The sequence below is a fragment of the Phodopus roborovskii genome, unplaced genomic scaffold, assembly GCF_943737965.1.
Source record: "Phodopus roborovskii unplaced genomic scaffold, PHOROB, whole genome shotgun sequence".
NCBI classification, from domain to species: domain Eukaryota; kingdom Metazoa; phylum Chordata; class Mammalia; order Rodentia; family Cricetidae; genus Phodopus; species Phodopus roborovskii.
In genome coordinates, this window is record NW_026126434.1 from 14,706,751 (window position 1) to 14,722,279 (window position 15,529).

At 50.8% G+C, this 15,529-nt stretch overlaps 2 protein-coding genes across 3 annotated transcripts; one reads left to right on the forward strand and one right to left on the reverse strand.

Annotated features, from left to right (window-relative positions):
* Window positions 1–1,630: 1,630 nt before the first annotated feature.
* Egr2 (early growth response 2) lies at window positions 1,631–8,360 on the forward strand. Of its 2 annotated transcripts, XM_051186846.1 has the most exons (4): window positions 1,631–1,725; window positions 1,827–1,932; window positions 4,522–4,630; window positions 5,964–8,360. In XM_051186846.1, the coding sequence occupies exons 2-4, from the start codon at window positions 1,834–1,836 to the stop codon at window positions 7,196–7,198; spliced, it is 1,443 nt and encodes a 480-aa protein (XP_051042803.1). In that variant the 5' UTR covers window positions 1,631–1,725; window positions 1,827–1,833; the 3' UTR covers window positions 7,199–8,360. The 2 variants fall into 2 exon arrangements, with proteins under 2 accessions (XP_051042803.1, XP_051042804.1); XM_051186847.1 differs by lacking the exons at window positions 1,631–1,725; window positions 1,827–1,932 and adding an exon at window positions 4,074–4,421.
* Window positions 8,361–13,525: 5,165 nt separating this feature from the next.
* Window positions 13,526–14,987, reverse strand: Ado (2-aminoethanethiol dioxygenase). The gene has a single exon (XM_051186848.1). The coding sequence runs from the start codon at window positions 14,656–14,658 to the stop codon at window positions 13,888–13,890; it is 771 nt and encodes a 256-aa protein (XP_051042805.1). The 5' UTR covers window positions 14,659–14,987; the 3' UTR covers window positions 13,526–13,887.
* Window positions 14,988–15,529: the final 542 nt, after the last annotated feature.

Below are 15,529 nucleotides of genomic sequence, written 5' to 3' on the forward strand. Positions count from 1 at the left end.
GGAGATTCTAACATGACTGCCAGCAGTTAGAGGTGGGATGAAAATGGTATCACAGAAGGAAGAGTATGTGAAGATATTCAAACATGTTTCTTTGCACACCAAAATGAATGTGGTAAATTATTTGACGTGTCCCCTGAGTATAGCTGTCACTGTGAATGCAGCCATAAGACTGGAAGAAAAGTTCAAACCACGCTGACAGGGCATTCCTTAGGATCTGCCAGCTGTCTTCTGCCTTCTCCAGGTGGCCCATAGGTCACCTCACCTCTACCCCAGGAACAAGTCTGAAGCACAGAAGCCCCCCCCCCTGCTTCTTTACTTTTCCTCCTCTAGACAAAGCAAATCAGAGCCTGGTAGCATGTTGCTCCTCTTGACTCTGATATGTTTTGGAGTCTCATTTACAAGTGCAATTTGTCAACTCTTTTTATTTTTAAAGTCATGTTTGTTGTATTTATTTTTTATCTAAACACCAAAAGTTCAAATGCTTCAAAGGAGGGACCCTGGTTTCACCTTTGTATGCTACTCCCACATCTCCTTGGGTTTCTTCCTTGCCTCAGCAAAGAATCACACCCCTGTCTTCCTCTTAACCCTCCTTGCCTCCAGGAAGGATACTGTGGGGTTGGGTTCTCTTAAGATAGCAGCATTAATAAGCTGGGTTTGTGCCAGCCTGGTCATTCCTTCCATCATACACGTCTGCTGAGTCCCTACATTTAAATCCCACCTCTATCTGTAGGGTCCATCTGTAACAGACCCTCCCTCTCTTGTCTTTAACCCCCACCCCCGACTTCAGCTTTGCTTTTCTCTGAAATACCAAAGATGAAATTGATGAAGACGATGAGTTCTTCCCTAATGGGGTGAGGCAGACTTTCAACACTCAACTGCTGCGGACCTTCTGACAGCGTTCTGAGCTCCCCACACAGTGACAAGTGCAAGGGACTTGCATTCCGAAGATAGGGAGGTAGCAGGTTTGAACTGGACCAATCACCAGCTGCGTGACTTTAGGCAAGTGCTTTAGGCTTTCCGAACTCATCTGTCTATGCGGTGGCTGGTTTGAAATATGTATTCTTGATTTTGTTCCATTATCTAAGCTGTCCATATTTAAGGGTTTGTAGTTAAAGAAACACTCTTTTTTGGGGGGGGGGGGGGAGAATAGAAGTGGAAAGAAGAAAGTAAAGGTAAGGCTATTAGAAGCCACCTCAGGCACATTCCTAATGAATGTTCTGGAAGAACTGAGAGGGGGACTGGCTCCGCGCACCCTCCAGAACCTGGCCTGCCAGGTCTTGGGCAGCTAGCTTCTGCTGGCACTTGCTCCCTCCTCCAAACTGTATCTCTCCACCTGCTGGATCCAGCCAAGCTCTTAAGGGAGGGTGAGAGTTCTTGGAAGGCTCGGCTTGGCTTCCATAGGGGTGCCCCTCCCACTCTCCCCTTTTCTAGACCCCTCGGTGGTGCGAACCCCCTGTTTTTACCACCACTGACCTCCTGCGTGAAGGTTGGTAGCGGCAATCAGCTTCCCGCGCTCCAGCTCTACCCTCGTCGGGCTTCCTGCCCTCGGCTGGCTCCCTTCTGCCCGCTCTCTTGGCTGCCCGGGAGCTCCCCCTCCGGGCGGCCCACGGCAGCCTGCGGGGTTGGCGACAGCTCCGGTAAGAGGGGAGGCTGCTGCAATCCTCCCGCCCACGTGCATCGACGGCAGTGAAGCGCCAGCAGTCGCCAAGCCCGCGCCGGCGGCGGGTGGGTGCTTCACCTCTAGGGCTGGTGGGGGGCTGTAACCCGAGCCCCAAGACCCGGACCTCTATTTGCATAACCCGACTCCCCTCTTCTTCCTGACCCAGGCTGGAGATGAGAGTCGGGCTCCCCTCCGAGGCGTCGTCTTGCCTGTGGTCAGCACGGGGGCCGCGGGACCAGCCAGAACGCAGGCGGAGCGGACTGGCGCACGTGGTAAGAACGCGGCTATTTCTTCTTTTCTTTCACCGTCTCTAACCCCCCCCCCCGCTTCGAAAAAGGGCTTTTCAGGGTTTTTTGTAGAGGGTGGGACACCTACAGAGGTCCCACCCTCGCTGAGATTTCTCTCCTGTCCCCTTTGGATCTGATCCCCAATTGGAAGGGAGAGTGCGCACAGCGCGATCCAGAAACTTTCCCAGATTTGCTTTTGGGTGTTTGAAGTCAGGGCGGTGGCCATTCCCGAGAGAACGACTTTCGCGGCTAGCATGGGGAGAAAAGAGCTGCTCGGAGAGTGGCACCGAGCGGGCTCCTGGTGGCCCTGGGGCTTCGCTGACCACCGTACTCCAGTCGAGGCTGGAGCGGGCTCGCTGCGGCCGCGGGCGCCGCAGGTGATCGGCGGGAGAGCGCCTGCAGCGCCGTTCTCCATCCACGGCGTGGCGCCGTGGCTCCTGCCCGCCCGGGTATCCTCGCTGCTCTCGGCAGTGGGGGCGAGAAAGTGAACCTCGGGGCTCGCGCCGGATCACTCCTTTGCCTGAGTTTGGAGCTGAGAAGGGCAGGGCAATTTGCCAGCCAGCATCAAAGATTTCAGGCTGGGCAGGTCCGGAAGCCCCGGGTTTGGGGAACCCGGCCTGTGCAGTGCCAGCGCTTCTGGTGAGGGCGCTTTGGGAGGTGGGAGCCGCCGAGTACCGAGGAAGCCAGCAGGCACCACTGTTTGGGTCTCCCAAAAGTTTTGGGAAATTTAACACTAAGGTTTCTACTGGTAGGATTTATGTATGTATGTATGTATGTATGTATGTATGTATGTATGTATGTATGTATGTATGTATCAATCATTGCCAAGGGAAACTCTGCGACTCGAACCTATGCCATTTGTTGTCACTCAGCACTGAGCAGGTTCTAAGCAAGGGAGAGAAAGACTATTCCTGGGGTAGACCTTAGGCGCGAGTGGTAGGAAAGTGTACACACGGGGATGGGGGGGGCTTGGTGGCTGCTGACAGGGAGAGGTTGTGAAGGTGAGGACAGTGTCTTCGCAGGATGTCCCGTCTGGCGCCTGGGGACCCTCGCAGCTAGGCATACACACACACACACACACACACACACACACACACACACACGCTGTCAAGAGGGAGGCGTGTGGTGCGTAGCATAAGGTGTGTGAGTGGGTGTGTAAGAGGGCAGCGGAGGAGGGAGAGTGTGTAGCGGAAGTGGTGTGTGTGTGTGTGTGTTGTGTGTGTGTGCGTGCGCGCGGGCAGAGTGAATGTCCAAGCCTCCATCTGGTCGCCCCCACGCAGCGGACCGCCCAGACACGCCGGGAAGGGCGCCCGCACTGTGCAGCAGCTGGAGTGGGGGCCGGGAGGGCGCAGGCTGAAGAAGGGGTGCCTCTGGCGGAGGATCTCTTGAAGCTCCCCCTGCTCTTCTGCCCCATACTCTAACCCCTCTAACCCCTACCCTTAAGGTGCCTAAAATACTTAGACAAACAAACAACCCAGACCTGTTCCGTTTTCGCTCCTGTATAAATAGCACAGACTTTCCAAAAAAGCAAGACCGCATTCACTCTTATCACCAGACACTACTTTCCACAGTGTAATTCAGAAAAAGGCAGTCAGCTTCCGTGAATGCGGGAAGCTTTTTTTTTTTTTTTTTTTTTTTTTTTTTTCTTGCGGTTTTGAGCTGCCAAGAAAGTGAAGGAGGGGTTTGACTGTAGTGTCTCGGCTCCGCTCGGTTTCTTTCCGAAGTTTAATTTTCCGGAATGGCTCCCAAACAAGGGCCTGGGAGGCGGAGCTGCCACTACCGGATCTTCTCCTTTTTTGGAAAGTCTCGGAGAACCGGAATTCCTCCCCGCCCCAAGAGACAGAGCTGCCATCGCAGCCCTCGCGTTCACCCGCGGCGACCGCGCGGGGGGTCGCCGATCGCGCCTTTCCCCAGCTGAACTCTGCAGTCCGGGGTTCCGGCTGCAGGAGGGGCCCAGAGCTCCAGACCCCGGAGTGTGTCCACTGGCGGCGGCGAGCGGTTCCAGGGGAGCTCCGCTGAGCCCGCGCTGCCAAGCCCGTATGCAAATTGGCCATGTGACGGCAAAAGCTGCCTGGCCCAGCCCTGTTCCTCAGTCCATATATGGGCAGCGACGTCACGGGTTTTGAAGACCTGCCCATAAATACTCGGAGCCTAACACTTTCCGTCTGAGAGAGCAGCGATTGATTAATAGCTGGGCGAGGGGACACACTGACTGTTATAATAACACTACACCAGCAACTCCTGGCTCCCCATCAGCCGGATCACAGGCAGGAGAGAGTCAGTGGCCCATAGCCATTCTTCTTCCTTAAGAAGCTAACAACTTGCTTGCTAGTTTTATTTCTGTTAGTTTTTTTTTCTTTTTGTTGTTGTGTGTGGTGGTGGTGGTGGTCTTTTCTAAGTGTGGAGGGCAAAAGGAGATACCAACCCAGGTTCAGTCCAAACCCTCTCCAAAAACGGCTTCTCTGGCACTCCAGGTAGCGAGGGAGTTGGGTCTCCAGGTTGTGCGAGGAGCAAATGATGACTGCCAAGACCGTAGACAAAATCCCAGTAACTCTCGGTGGTTTTATGCACCAGCTGCCTGACAGCCTCTACCCCGTGGAAGACCTCGCCGCCCCGTCGGTGACCATCTTCCCCAATGCTGAACTGGGAGTCCCCTTTGACCAGATGAACGGAGTGGCCGGAGGTAAGCCTTGTGTCCTCTTCGGAGCTGGTGGGTGTGCGGGACTTGGAGGGGAGAATAGAGGCTTTGGGTGGTGGACGGCGCTGACCACACTGCCTCTGGAGACTGGAAGTGAGTGCAGGAAAGAACGGGGATGGGGCGCCCGGGTTGTGCGCTGGGAGATGCACCTAGTCACCAAAAACAACTGGTATGCTTGTAGCCCTCGGTGCGCTCAACTTCGGTTGGCCACAGGACTCGAGGGACAGACACCCTTACTGAGCTGCCAGGCTGGAAGCAGGTCCACTGGCTAGACTCTGTGCCTCTGGGATAGAACTAAAGTGACGGGGAAGTTAGGGAGTCTGGGCAAGAGCTGTGCGTCTAGAGAGTCAAGTGGTAGGGGTGCGCTTAAGAAGCGCGCACTTAGAGCTCTCTGGGTAGAGCCCCCTTCGGGAGGGTCTCAGAGCTCGTGGCGCTTCTGGTGAGGCTGGGAGGTACCCACCCTACTTGCGCATCGCTCCAAAGTGAAGGAGGTTAGCAAGACAGGGTGGCCGAGCAGGGCAAACAGCGGGAAGCGGTCCTGAGACTGCCAGCGCAGGCACCGGTGTGCGCCGGGCTCTGCGGGGATGCTGTGTGAAGTCGTGCCCCGCAGTCCCGGCACCTTCCTCCAAGCCCAGCCTCCGGTCCTGGGCTGGGGCGGAGACGCGCGGGTGTCGGGCAAGGCTGAGGATGTTGGGAGGGAAGGGAAACCTAGACTCCTGCCTCCGCAGCCTTGGGTTCCCACTGGCAGTTGTCAGCTGAAGCGCAGCGGGAGAGGGAGGGGGACATGGCACTAGGAATTAGCAGCGGGAACATCACCCACCCACTTACCGGTTCTGGGGTTCCCCTCTCCCGCGGCTGGCACTCTATAGGATCTTGAGTGGTGTCTGTACCGTTGCCTCGGCGGTGGGACCACAAGGCAAAGGAGTGGGAGAGAAGTCCCAGGCAGATGGGAAATTGTTTGATATTGTTGCTATTATTGGGTGGTTTTATTGGGGACTAGAGTCACAGATGGCTGGGATGGATGGAGGGGGGAGGGGCATGTCCTGCTTTCTCGGAGACAGTTTTTGAGTCTCAGACTCTGGCTAACGTCTTCTTACTGTCTCCAAGCCCCAGGCCTCAGTTTCCCCACCTGTTGGATTTTGCTTCAGCCCTATAGTGTTGGGATCCTGAAATGGGGATGGCTGTGGGGTGTGTGTGTGTGTGTGTGTGTGTGTGTGTGTGTGTGTGTGTGTGCACGGGTACACGCACGCGCGTGTGAGAATTGGTTCTTGGCTGCATTCTCACGGTTCCTCCCCTTGCCTCCCTTTTCCCTCCCCAGATGGCATGATCAACATTGACATGACTGGAGAGAAGAGGCCCTTGGATCTCCCATATCCTGGTAGCTTTGCTCCCATTTCTGCACCTAGAAACCAGACCTTCACTTACATGGGCAAATTCTCCATTGACCCCCAGTATCCTGGTGCCAGCTGCTATCCAGAAGGCATCATCAATATTGTGAGTGCGGGCATCTTGCAAGGGGTCACCCCTCCAGCTTCAACCACAGCCTCATCCAGCGTCACCTCTGCCTCTCCCAACCCACTGGCCACAGGACCCCTGGGTGTGTGTACCATGTCCCAGACTCAGCCTGAACTGGACCATCTGTACTCTCCACCACCACCTCCTCCTTATTCGGGCTGTACAGGAGATCTCTACCAGGACCCTTCAGCATTCCTGTCACCACCCACCACTTCCACCTCCTCTCTGGCCTACCAGCCACCTCCTTCCTACCCATCCCCCAAGCCAGCCATGGACCCAGGTCTCATTCCTATGATCCCAGACTATCCTGGATTTTTTCCATCTCCATGCCAGAGAGATCCACATGGTACTGCTGGCCCTGATCGAAAGCCGTTCCCCTGCCCTCTGGACTCCCTGCGTGTCCCCCCTCCGCTCACTCCACTCTCTACCATCCGTAATTTTACTCTGGGGGGGCCCAGTGCTGGAGTCACGGGACCAGGGGCAAGTGGAGGCAGTGAGGGACCCCGACTGCCTGGTAGTGGCTCTGCAGCAGTGACTACTACCCCCTATAATCCTCATCACCTGCCTTTGCGGCCCATCCTGAGGCCTCGAAAGTACCCGAACAGGCCCAGCAAGACGCCAGTTCACGAAAGGCCCTACCCCTGTCCAGCAGAAGGCTGTGACAGGCGGTTCTCACGCTCTGATGAGCTGACCCGGCACATCAGAATCCACACGGGCCACAAGCCCTTTCAGTGTCGGATCTGCATGCGAAACTTCAGCCGAAGTGACCACCTCACCACTCACATCCGTACCCACACCGGGGAGAAGCCCTTTGCTTGTGACTATTGTGGCCGCAAGTTTGCCAGGAGTGATGAAAGGAAGCGCCACACCAAGATCCACCTTCGACAGAAGGAGCGGAAGAGCAGTGTCCCCTCATCGTCTGCGACTGCCCAGCCATCAGCCTCAGGTCCTGGGGGCTCACAGGCGGGAGGCAGCCTGTGTGCTAACAACACCATTGGAGGACCACTGGCCTGCACATCTCGGACCAGGACACCATGAGATGAAGCTTCAGCTGACACGTTTCTCCATGCCCCAGAGCCCTCTGTCCACTTGAGCTAAGCAACACTACCTTCCCTGTTCCTCCCCCCTGATCCTGGGCAAAGGACCATGATGGAGCCTGGCCCTGCTCCACTTTCCTAGACACAGGGCCTTCCTAAAATTAAGGCCATTTCTCTCTTAGGGGAGTTGACTGCCACTCCAAGCAATGGGGAGCCATTAGAGGGTTGGGTGAGGGTCCCTGGACTAGAGGGCTGCAGTCTGAATCTGACTGAGAGACCTCTCACTAGGTTTTGCTAGTCCTTCCCTTTGTTTTGACCCTGGATGCCTGAGTTGTTCTGAGACTTTTTCTACAATAGGTTGGGAGATGCTGATTCCTCTAAGTGAGGATAGCAAAAAAGACTAAGAAAAACTGACATTGCACTTTATGGCTTGGGACTGATGTGGGGGAAATTTGTACAGTGAGAGGAGCCTGGTCTGGGCTGCTGCATTCTGAGGCACCAGAACAGTGAATTGATGCCTATTTATCGGTCTCAGCCCTTAAGCAATATGTACTAAAAACTCAGAGAACAGAAGTGCAATGATGGGAGGGACAAAGCAATATTGGCTTCTTTTTGTTGAGAAACAAAGATTATTTTTTCAGTGTATATCCATTCAGATTTTGTGTATTTTTGATGTGCACTGTTCTCCGAGTTCTGAACCTTCGGGAAAAAATGTAAAGCATTTATGATCTCTTGAAATGAGTCAATGGTTAACTTATTTAAAGGGGGATGTACATAGGATGCATGCAGTTGTATTGGAAGTGTCTGTCCTCTGTGCCTTGTGTGACGTGGGCAGTGTTACAGGGTCTGCATGTATACAGGATGCCTTACTATGGAAGAAAAAAATTCCCTGGGTTTAAGTATGGCTGTATATTTCTGCCTATTAATATTTGAAAATTTTTTAGAAAGTATATTTTTGTATGCTCTGTTTTGTGACTTAAAAGTGTTACCTTTGTAGTCAAATTTCAGATGAGAATGTGCATAATGTCACTGCAGCTGATTTGTTCATTAGCTCTTAATAGTTGTGGAAAAATAAACAATCTATTCTAACATAAAACCACTAACTGGAGTTCAGATAATGGATGGTTTATGACTATGGTGTAAATAAATACTTTTCAACAATATTTTTGCTATGGAAGTCATTCACGAAGTACTTACTGGGTAGAACTAAAACAGCTATTCCCATCTGTGAACTATGAACAAAAGAGCACTCCAGCTAGGGGGCAAGCACAAGACCTCCATGTTGTCTTGCTGGCCTGTGGACACCAAGTCTCACTCTAGACTCCATTCATAAGCCATAGGTAGTCTTCAGGGATTTCCCCCTTGAATTAGTGTAAAAGTCGGGAGGCCTTCTGACTCATTGTTCCATCCCTTCTAACAGCCTATAGCTTCTTTCTGCTACTGAGTGGGCTCCGGAAAACAAATACAAACAAGTGTCTCTGAAATGACAACCTCAGAGCTGCTTTCAGAACTCTGACCATGGCTCAGAGTTGTGGCTTTGTGGAAAGTGTGGCAGCATGGTCAAATTGGAAATGACTTTTGGGTTCCAGGATTAATCTTATGACCACAGAAAACTTTTTTAAAGGGCTATCTTACTTTCAGATCAAAACTGCTCAGACACTGATGATGACAACATTAATGGGTGGTTGCAGGAATTACCCCAGGACTCATTTCTCTCCAGCCCTGCCTTCTCAGTTAATTGTCTATATTTGGAAGGATTATTTGTCATAAACTTGGTGGATCTAGGAGTGTGATCCTCAAAATAGCTTGTTAGGTAAGATATGTAGGTGAGCACCAACCTGTAGAACTCCAAGACAATCTAAATTGTGTAGGTAAGTAGCCTCCCCCAAGATACCAGATAATGGTTTGCACAATAATACAGTTTAAGGTTTCTTTTACTGGGAACCTTTTAAGATTTTCTCTTAAACCCAAAATAATAATCTGACCTGTTAACGAGTAGTTTTTCAATGACATCTCCCATCACTGACCTATCCACTTACCCTACAAAGCAAGCTGATCATGTCTTTGTTAGCATCTTTACTCTGAGAATCTGGACATAAATACTTAAAAGTCCAGTTTCTTCTATAACCAGTCTCATCAGGAAACCCTTCTCTTGCTTCTGGTCCCTGTACAGTCCCTTTAGCTGATAGCTGCTAGTCAAGAGCCTGTATTTCAGTGTGTGTGTGTATAGGGGGGGGGTCACATCTTTGGTGCTAACAGCACTAGGATTTGAGACTCAATTTACAGCAGCAACTAAAATTCTTTTTCTGCATTACCTCCCTTCATCCCCATTTCAAGAACGTAGAAACTTCTTTCCAGAAAAAACACAGTGTTTTTCTTGTAAGTTCTCACTGGATTCAGGCTTGCCAACTGTCAGGAGTATTATCACTGTTTATCCAACATTGGCAACTATAAAGTAATGCCACATTACAGTAACTTTTAAACAAATACTTCTCTTCCCAGAAGCTTTTGTTGTTTAAAGATGCAATAACACCTACATTTTTAACCATCTTTCCAAACTTTAATTGTAGAGCATCTCCAATCATGATTTTAAGAGGACTACATGCCATTTAAGGAACAAAGCAAAAAGAACTCTCCAATGTTAAACACACTGATTGTGTGATCAGTTTCACCTTGGTGTGGTGGTAAGCCTCACCAAGTCCTAAAATATTAGCTCCTGTTTGCTCAGGGCCAACCTTGTAGCATTTGCCCCCAGATTGTTACACAGCAGGTTTAGTCAGTATCAGGTTTCTTTCTCAGCTTAAAGCATTTAGGCCAATTTTCAAGACATTTTTAAAAGTTTGCCCAAGAAATCAGCACAGAAAGTTTAAGTTTGGTTCCTGTGATCTCTTCCCCTGCACTTTAAGGGATATTACTGTAATTTTTTTTTTTTTTTTGGTGGAGCATGATACCTTAAAGATTCATGCCTCTGAGATGGTTAATTTGTATCATAAACTGTTGATTAAACCTAAAAATAACTTGCTCAAGAAAGGTTATTTAATTTCCATATCCTAACTGCTAATGTGATCAAGGTAAATTACTTGATTATAAAAGTGTCTCAACTGAGTGTGTACATGGAAGCAGTAGGTGCAGACACCTAAATGCTACCAGTTCAAACTACCATCAAATTCATAAGAAAAGACCAAGAGATGAAAACTCTTGAAGAATTTTTCCACCTAAGATAAAAGTTCACTTTGTTTTGTTATTTTCTTGAGGTTAAATGCAAAAGTGGCCTTTTCTGTTGCAGCAGAATAGTGTAATTAGACATTAAACACTCTCAGATGCGTTTTCAGTCATCACGTTTCAAAGACCACTCTCAGGAAAATAGAGATATTTTAAGTTTACACTACTTCTTGGTCTTTGGAAATCTGTAGGTCATTGGCTTTTGGTACAATACAATCTATGTTGTGTGCTTTTAAAAATAATTAAAATACAGTTATCATCGTAGGTAATGTTTCCCTTTTCCACTTTGTAATAACCAACATTATTTCCACATAATTTTAAACGTGCCTTTATTTCCCATGAGTACACAAATTTTACTCAGAAATGTAACCACCCCTGCATTTAAAGCTCAGGTATCATTAACAAATTATCTTTGACAGCAGAAACTTCAGTGCAATGGACCAATGAGCATTTGGAACATCTGAATGCTGTGTAACCCTAAGCTCTGAATTCAGGACTGCAGGTCTAGGAGTAAATGCTGTCAGGACAGTTGAATGGCAATGGCAGAAGTCTGAAGTGGGGACACATTGCTAAAGCAGAGGACTCATTTGCAATAGAAGTGGGCAAAGTCCTCCCCAGATATCAAGATTGAGGAACCTACAAGACAATGCAATGGGGGGATGAAAGGTGTACATTTTGATAGCCAGAGACTCTAGCCATGTTGAAAAGTCAGAGAACTCACTCTTATTGATAACACATGTTACTTAAAAGGCAGGGTTTTTCATTTAATCAGCAGCATTTTGTATTAAACCCATCAATTCTCAAAGGAGTAGGAAGGTACGAAAAATCTTACATTAATGTAACTGGTCATTGATATAACTACAGAATTTAAAAGCTTTAGAGTATTTAGACAGACAGACAGTTTCTCATCCATGAGCTGCAGTTATTGCATTAATTATTCACCAGAAAAGTTAAGTGACTAATACCATTGTGCTCATTGGTCTTCCCGAAGGAAATGAGAAGGTAATTTTTACCCCGGCTTCTAGACCTGTAGTGAAGACCTATATGAAAACACAACAGCAGCAGTTATAGCTAATAGTTTATGCATAGAAGTGCAAGGAATTTTCTGCATTTTATCTTAGTTGATGAGCATATTCCTTCCATAGTGGCTCATTATAACATGTTACACTGTTTTCACCATAAGTTTATTCAATTTATTAGTGAAACGATAGTTCCACTGTTATTATTAACGAATAAAGAACACAGTATTGCTGTTTTAGCCCAGAACAATTTCAGTAATTCTTTTGAAAAGCACCTTAGGTTTTTTTCCTTCCAAATTGCTTATAAAATCTTTAACATTCCCCCCTTCTTTTTTGCAATAAAGGCCTTCTTAATAATTATTACTAGCCTAGTTCTAGGCAGGCTTAAAGTACCTCAAAGCATGCTAAAACATACATATGACTCTGAACAATCTTTGTGAAAGAATCAACCTTTGCTACAATCCAAAAATTGTATGTGGCTGAAACTACACTCATTGCTATCTAGATTTTCTAGTGAATGGCTCAAAGAGCGACTTCACAGGAATCCGAAACACTTCAAGGGCCACAATGGGAAGCAACTCAAAATCTACCAGCCCCGGTGGAAGTTCCTGTGTCAGATTTCCAACAGGTTTTCACTGGCCTGTTTTCATTTTTATTAAAACAAAACAAAAACACCTAAAAGCCAAAGCATCAGTAATTTCCTTTTTTTCAGACTACTTTAATGACTGGGGACAAACACCCCATCATCCTGGGTCTATGTAACCTGGATATGTGGAGTCCAATGCAGTTTCCCTACCAGGTCAACAAACACTAGCCACCCATTTATTACAGGTATTACAATTCTATTGCCACATGAGCAATCCAGAGGGCTTAGAAGACAGCTGGACACATTTCTACAGTTTGTCTTTATGAAAAGGCCTGTGATAAAAAGGAACCCTGTAAATAGTGAAAAGGGATAACCAGTGCTCCACTGCCAGAAGCTATGGTGCCAACACATCTGTAAACAAGGTAAAGGTATTTAGCCCGTGATAATGCTGCAGACAGCTGCTAGTGTTTGCTGCAAGAGTTGGCACAAGGGTTTAATCTCCAACCTTGGTGCTCTAAAATGGCTAAATTCTCAGTATCTATCCATGTATTCATTATATATGTATACACACACACAAACACACACACACACACACACACACACACACACACACACACACACACACAGATTTATGTTAGTGTCTCATGTATCCAAGGCTCCTCTCAAATTCCCTATGTAGCCAAGTCTGACCTTTAACTTCTGATCCCCGGACTCTACTTCCTAAATGCTGGAGTTTTATAGTGCAGAGGATGGAGCCCAGGCTGCTCCCCTCGCCCCCCGCCCCCCCTCCTTTCAGGGCACTACAGGAAGGGACAGCAGTAGCCAATAGTGGTTCTGTTTACAGGAGGGGGATACTCCTCCCCCACTCCCACCCCCAGCAGCACTGCTGGAACCATAGCCCCTCTGCAGGGTTCCTGGGAGAATGCAAAAGATAAAGAGTATCCACCTGACCTCTACTTTTATAGGAAGATGCTGGAAGTAAATAGTACGGAATTCAACAGGTGGCCAGGAACATTACATTCAGTTATCTGGAAGCAGAATAGATTCAGCTCCTCTGAATCTGCTGGATCATTTTTGAAGTACACTAAGAAGAAAAGTCACTTGAGGATAACATAGTCTTTGCTTCAAAGCTGAATCCCCAACAACAAAACTGTGTTAATGACAGCTCAAGGGAGGCTCAAGGGCAAGTCTACCGGACTGACCTCAGGGAATCCATGTCCATGAACTTCTTACTAAAGGCTACCTGAGAATACCAAAGGTGGTGACTAGGCCAGGAGGACGGAAATCGTCCTCCACGGTTGCGGTGAACCCCTGGTGCTGGAAATAACGTCTTTTCAGATCTCACTTTAGAAAATCAGTTTTGTTTTTCTAAAACCAAACCAATGACTTGAACTAAAAAATAATTCAAGGTCATGCACAACCCGCAATAAATTATTAGGAGCCAAAGGTCCCATGGGCAGGAGAGAAAACAAATGTTAGTCATCGAAGGGAGGAGGAGGAGTTCAAAACCATTTAGTGTATTTTGGAGAATGAGAAACAAGATTTTCATTATGGCTTTAGGATGGAAGCGCTTTAGGGTCCCCTGCCCCACTCACTTAAATCAAAGCCCGTGTGGCAGTGGCAGCACCAGGAAGCAACCTAGCCTCCCGCCCACCCGCCCTGCATAACTGTGCCCGGTGGCTGTACTCCAGAGGGCCGTGCTTCCCAAGGCTGTCCAAGATGAGGAGCTGGTCACTCCAGTAGATGCGTCGCTCAGGAGAGGGGCCAGGGAGAGAAGCCCTTATGGTAGGTCGCGGGCAGCCAGGCCTTTTTCGAGCAAGGCAGGGCACAACTTTGGCCCACAGTTCCCGGGCAGTGGGCTCTTCAAGGGAGAACCTTAGGGCCTGGATAGGGCTCTCCCTCGCACCAGAAGTCATCGGCCTGTGGGGTCTCCAGGAGCCACACTTCTCTGGGCAGGTCGGAGGCAGAGCTGGAGGCCTCCTTGGGTCTGATGGGCTCCAGCACACGGTAATAGTGGCAGTCCCGGCCGTCATCCGGGTCGTAGGGTGGAGCCAGGATGTCCAGGAAGGCGGCTGGCCCGTCCACCGCATCAATCTGGTGCAGGTTGTCCCGGTGTGGCGTGAGCACGCAGGGCCCGCTGGCTTCGGTGTACTCGGCCCGGGAGCGCAGCACGCCCGGCCGCACGGCCTCCCGTTCCCGGGGCTGCAGCGGCGGCTCGAACTGCTGCTCAGGCGGCGGCACCCGCGGCCCCGCACCCGTGTCCAGTTTGTCCATGCAGCTGATGCGTACCGTGCCGTAGAGCACCTTGAGCATGCCGTGCATGCCAGGGTGGTCGTGCAACGGGATGCACGTGCCGCTCTTGAGCAGGAACACACCCAGACTGAAGCCATCGGTCTCGTAGATGTGCATGTAGGTGACCGGCGGCAGGTTGCGCGGCAGCGGCTGCGGTAGCGCCTTCCGCGGCGCGATGTTGAGGTCCTCGGCGCGCACCTGGGTCAGTAGGCTCTTCAGCTGGCTCAGGTTCTCCGGGAAGCCCGGGGCGGGCGTTTCGGAGCCCGCGGCGCCGCCGCGGAAGGTGAGGCAAGCCTGCCGGGCGATGCGCTGGATCAGGGAGGCCATGTTGTCACGGGGCATGCTCGGCGCTTCCTGCGCGGCCCGCAGCCGGCCCGCTCCGCCTCTGCGCCGCCCCTTGCGGTCCCCCGCGGCCGCCACGGCTGCCCGCAGCCCCGGGCCAGGCGGGAGACCCCGCAACCACCGGCCGGCGGGGCGCGCGGGGCCGCCTTGCACCGTCGCCCCGCTAGCGCGCCAACGGCCGGGCGCTTGCCCGCGCGAAAGCGAGTGCGCACGCGCACGCCCGCGGACCACACTCACGTTCGGGGTATAGGTAGGCGCCGCGCAGGCCCTGCCAGGCGCTGCCTCATGCGCGGAGCTCCATTCACGCGGCCCGCACCGACGACGACAGCCGGGCGCGGCGGGCGCAGCGCAGGGCACGCTGGGATTTGTAGTCCGCGGCTGCGCCTGCGCGCTGCGCGCACGCACTCAGCTGAGTGGGGAAACCAGGACTCTTTAAGACTCGGCAGAAAGCGGACAGCTCGCCCTCCAGAGCTGCAGGGTGTTTTCTTGTTTGATAAAACTTAACAATTATGCGAGAGATACAGCCTCCTAACTACAACTCCCGGCATCCCCGCAGGCGGGGTGACGCACTTCCGGCAGCTGTCCGGGCTTGGTACAGGCTTTTCGCCGCTCGGAGGAACCGAGCGAGAAGGCTGTTAACCTTCTGGCGCCGCCAGGGCCTGCTGGGTCCTTCAGGGTCACATTTGACCCTTGCCCCTAGGGAACGAGGTTGCGGGGTCAGCCCCAGCTGCTCATAGCCCGCGCCGTGTCCTCCGCTGAGGTCTTGGGATGGCGCTTCTGTACTTTTCTGTTTCTTAGGAGGTGGACGGGGTCGGTCTCTCAGCACAGCTGGGCCCAGCTGTTGTTTGCCGCCGGGCCCGATGACGTTGCT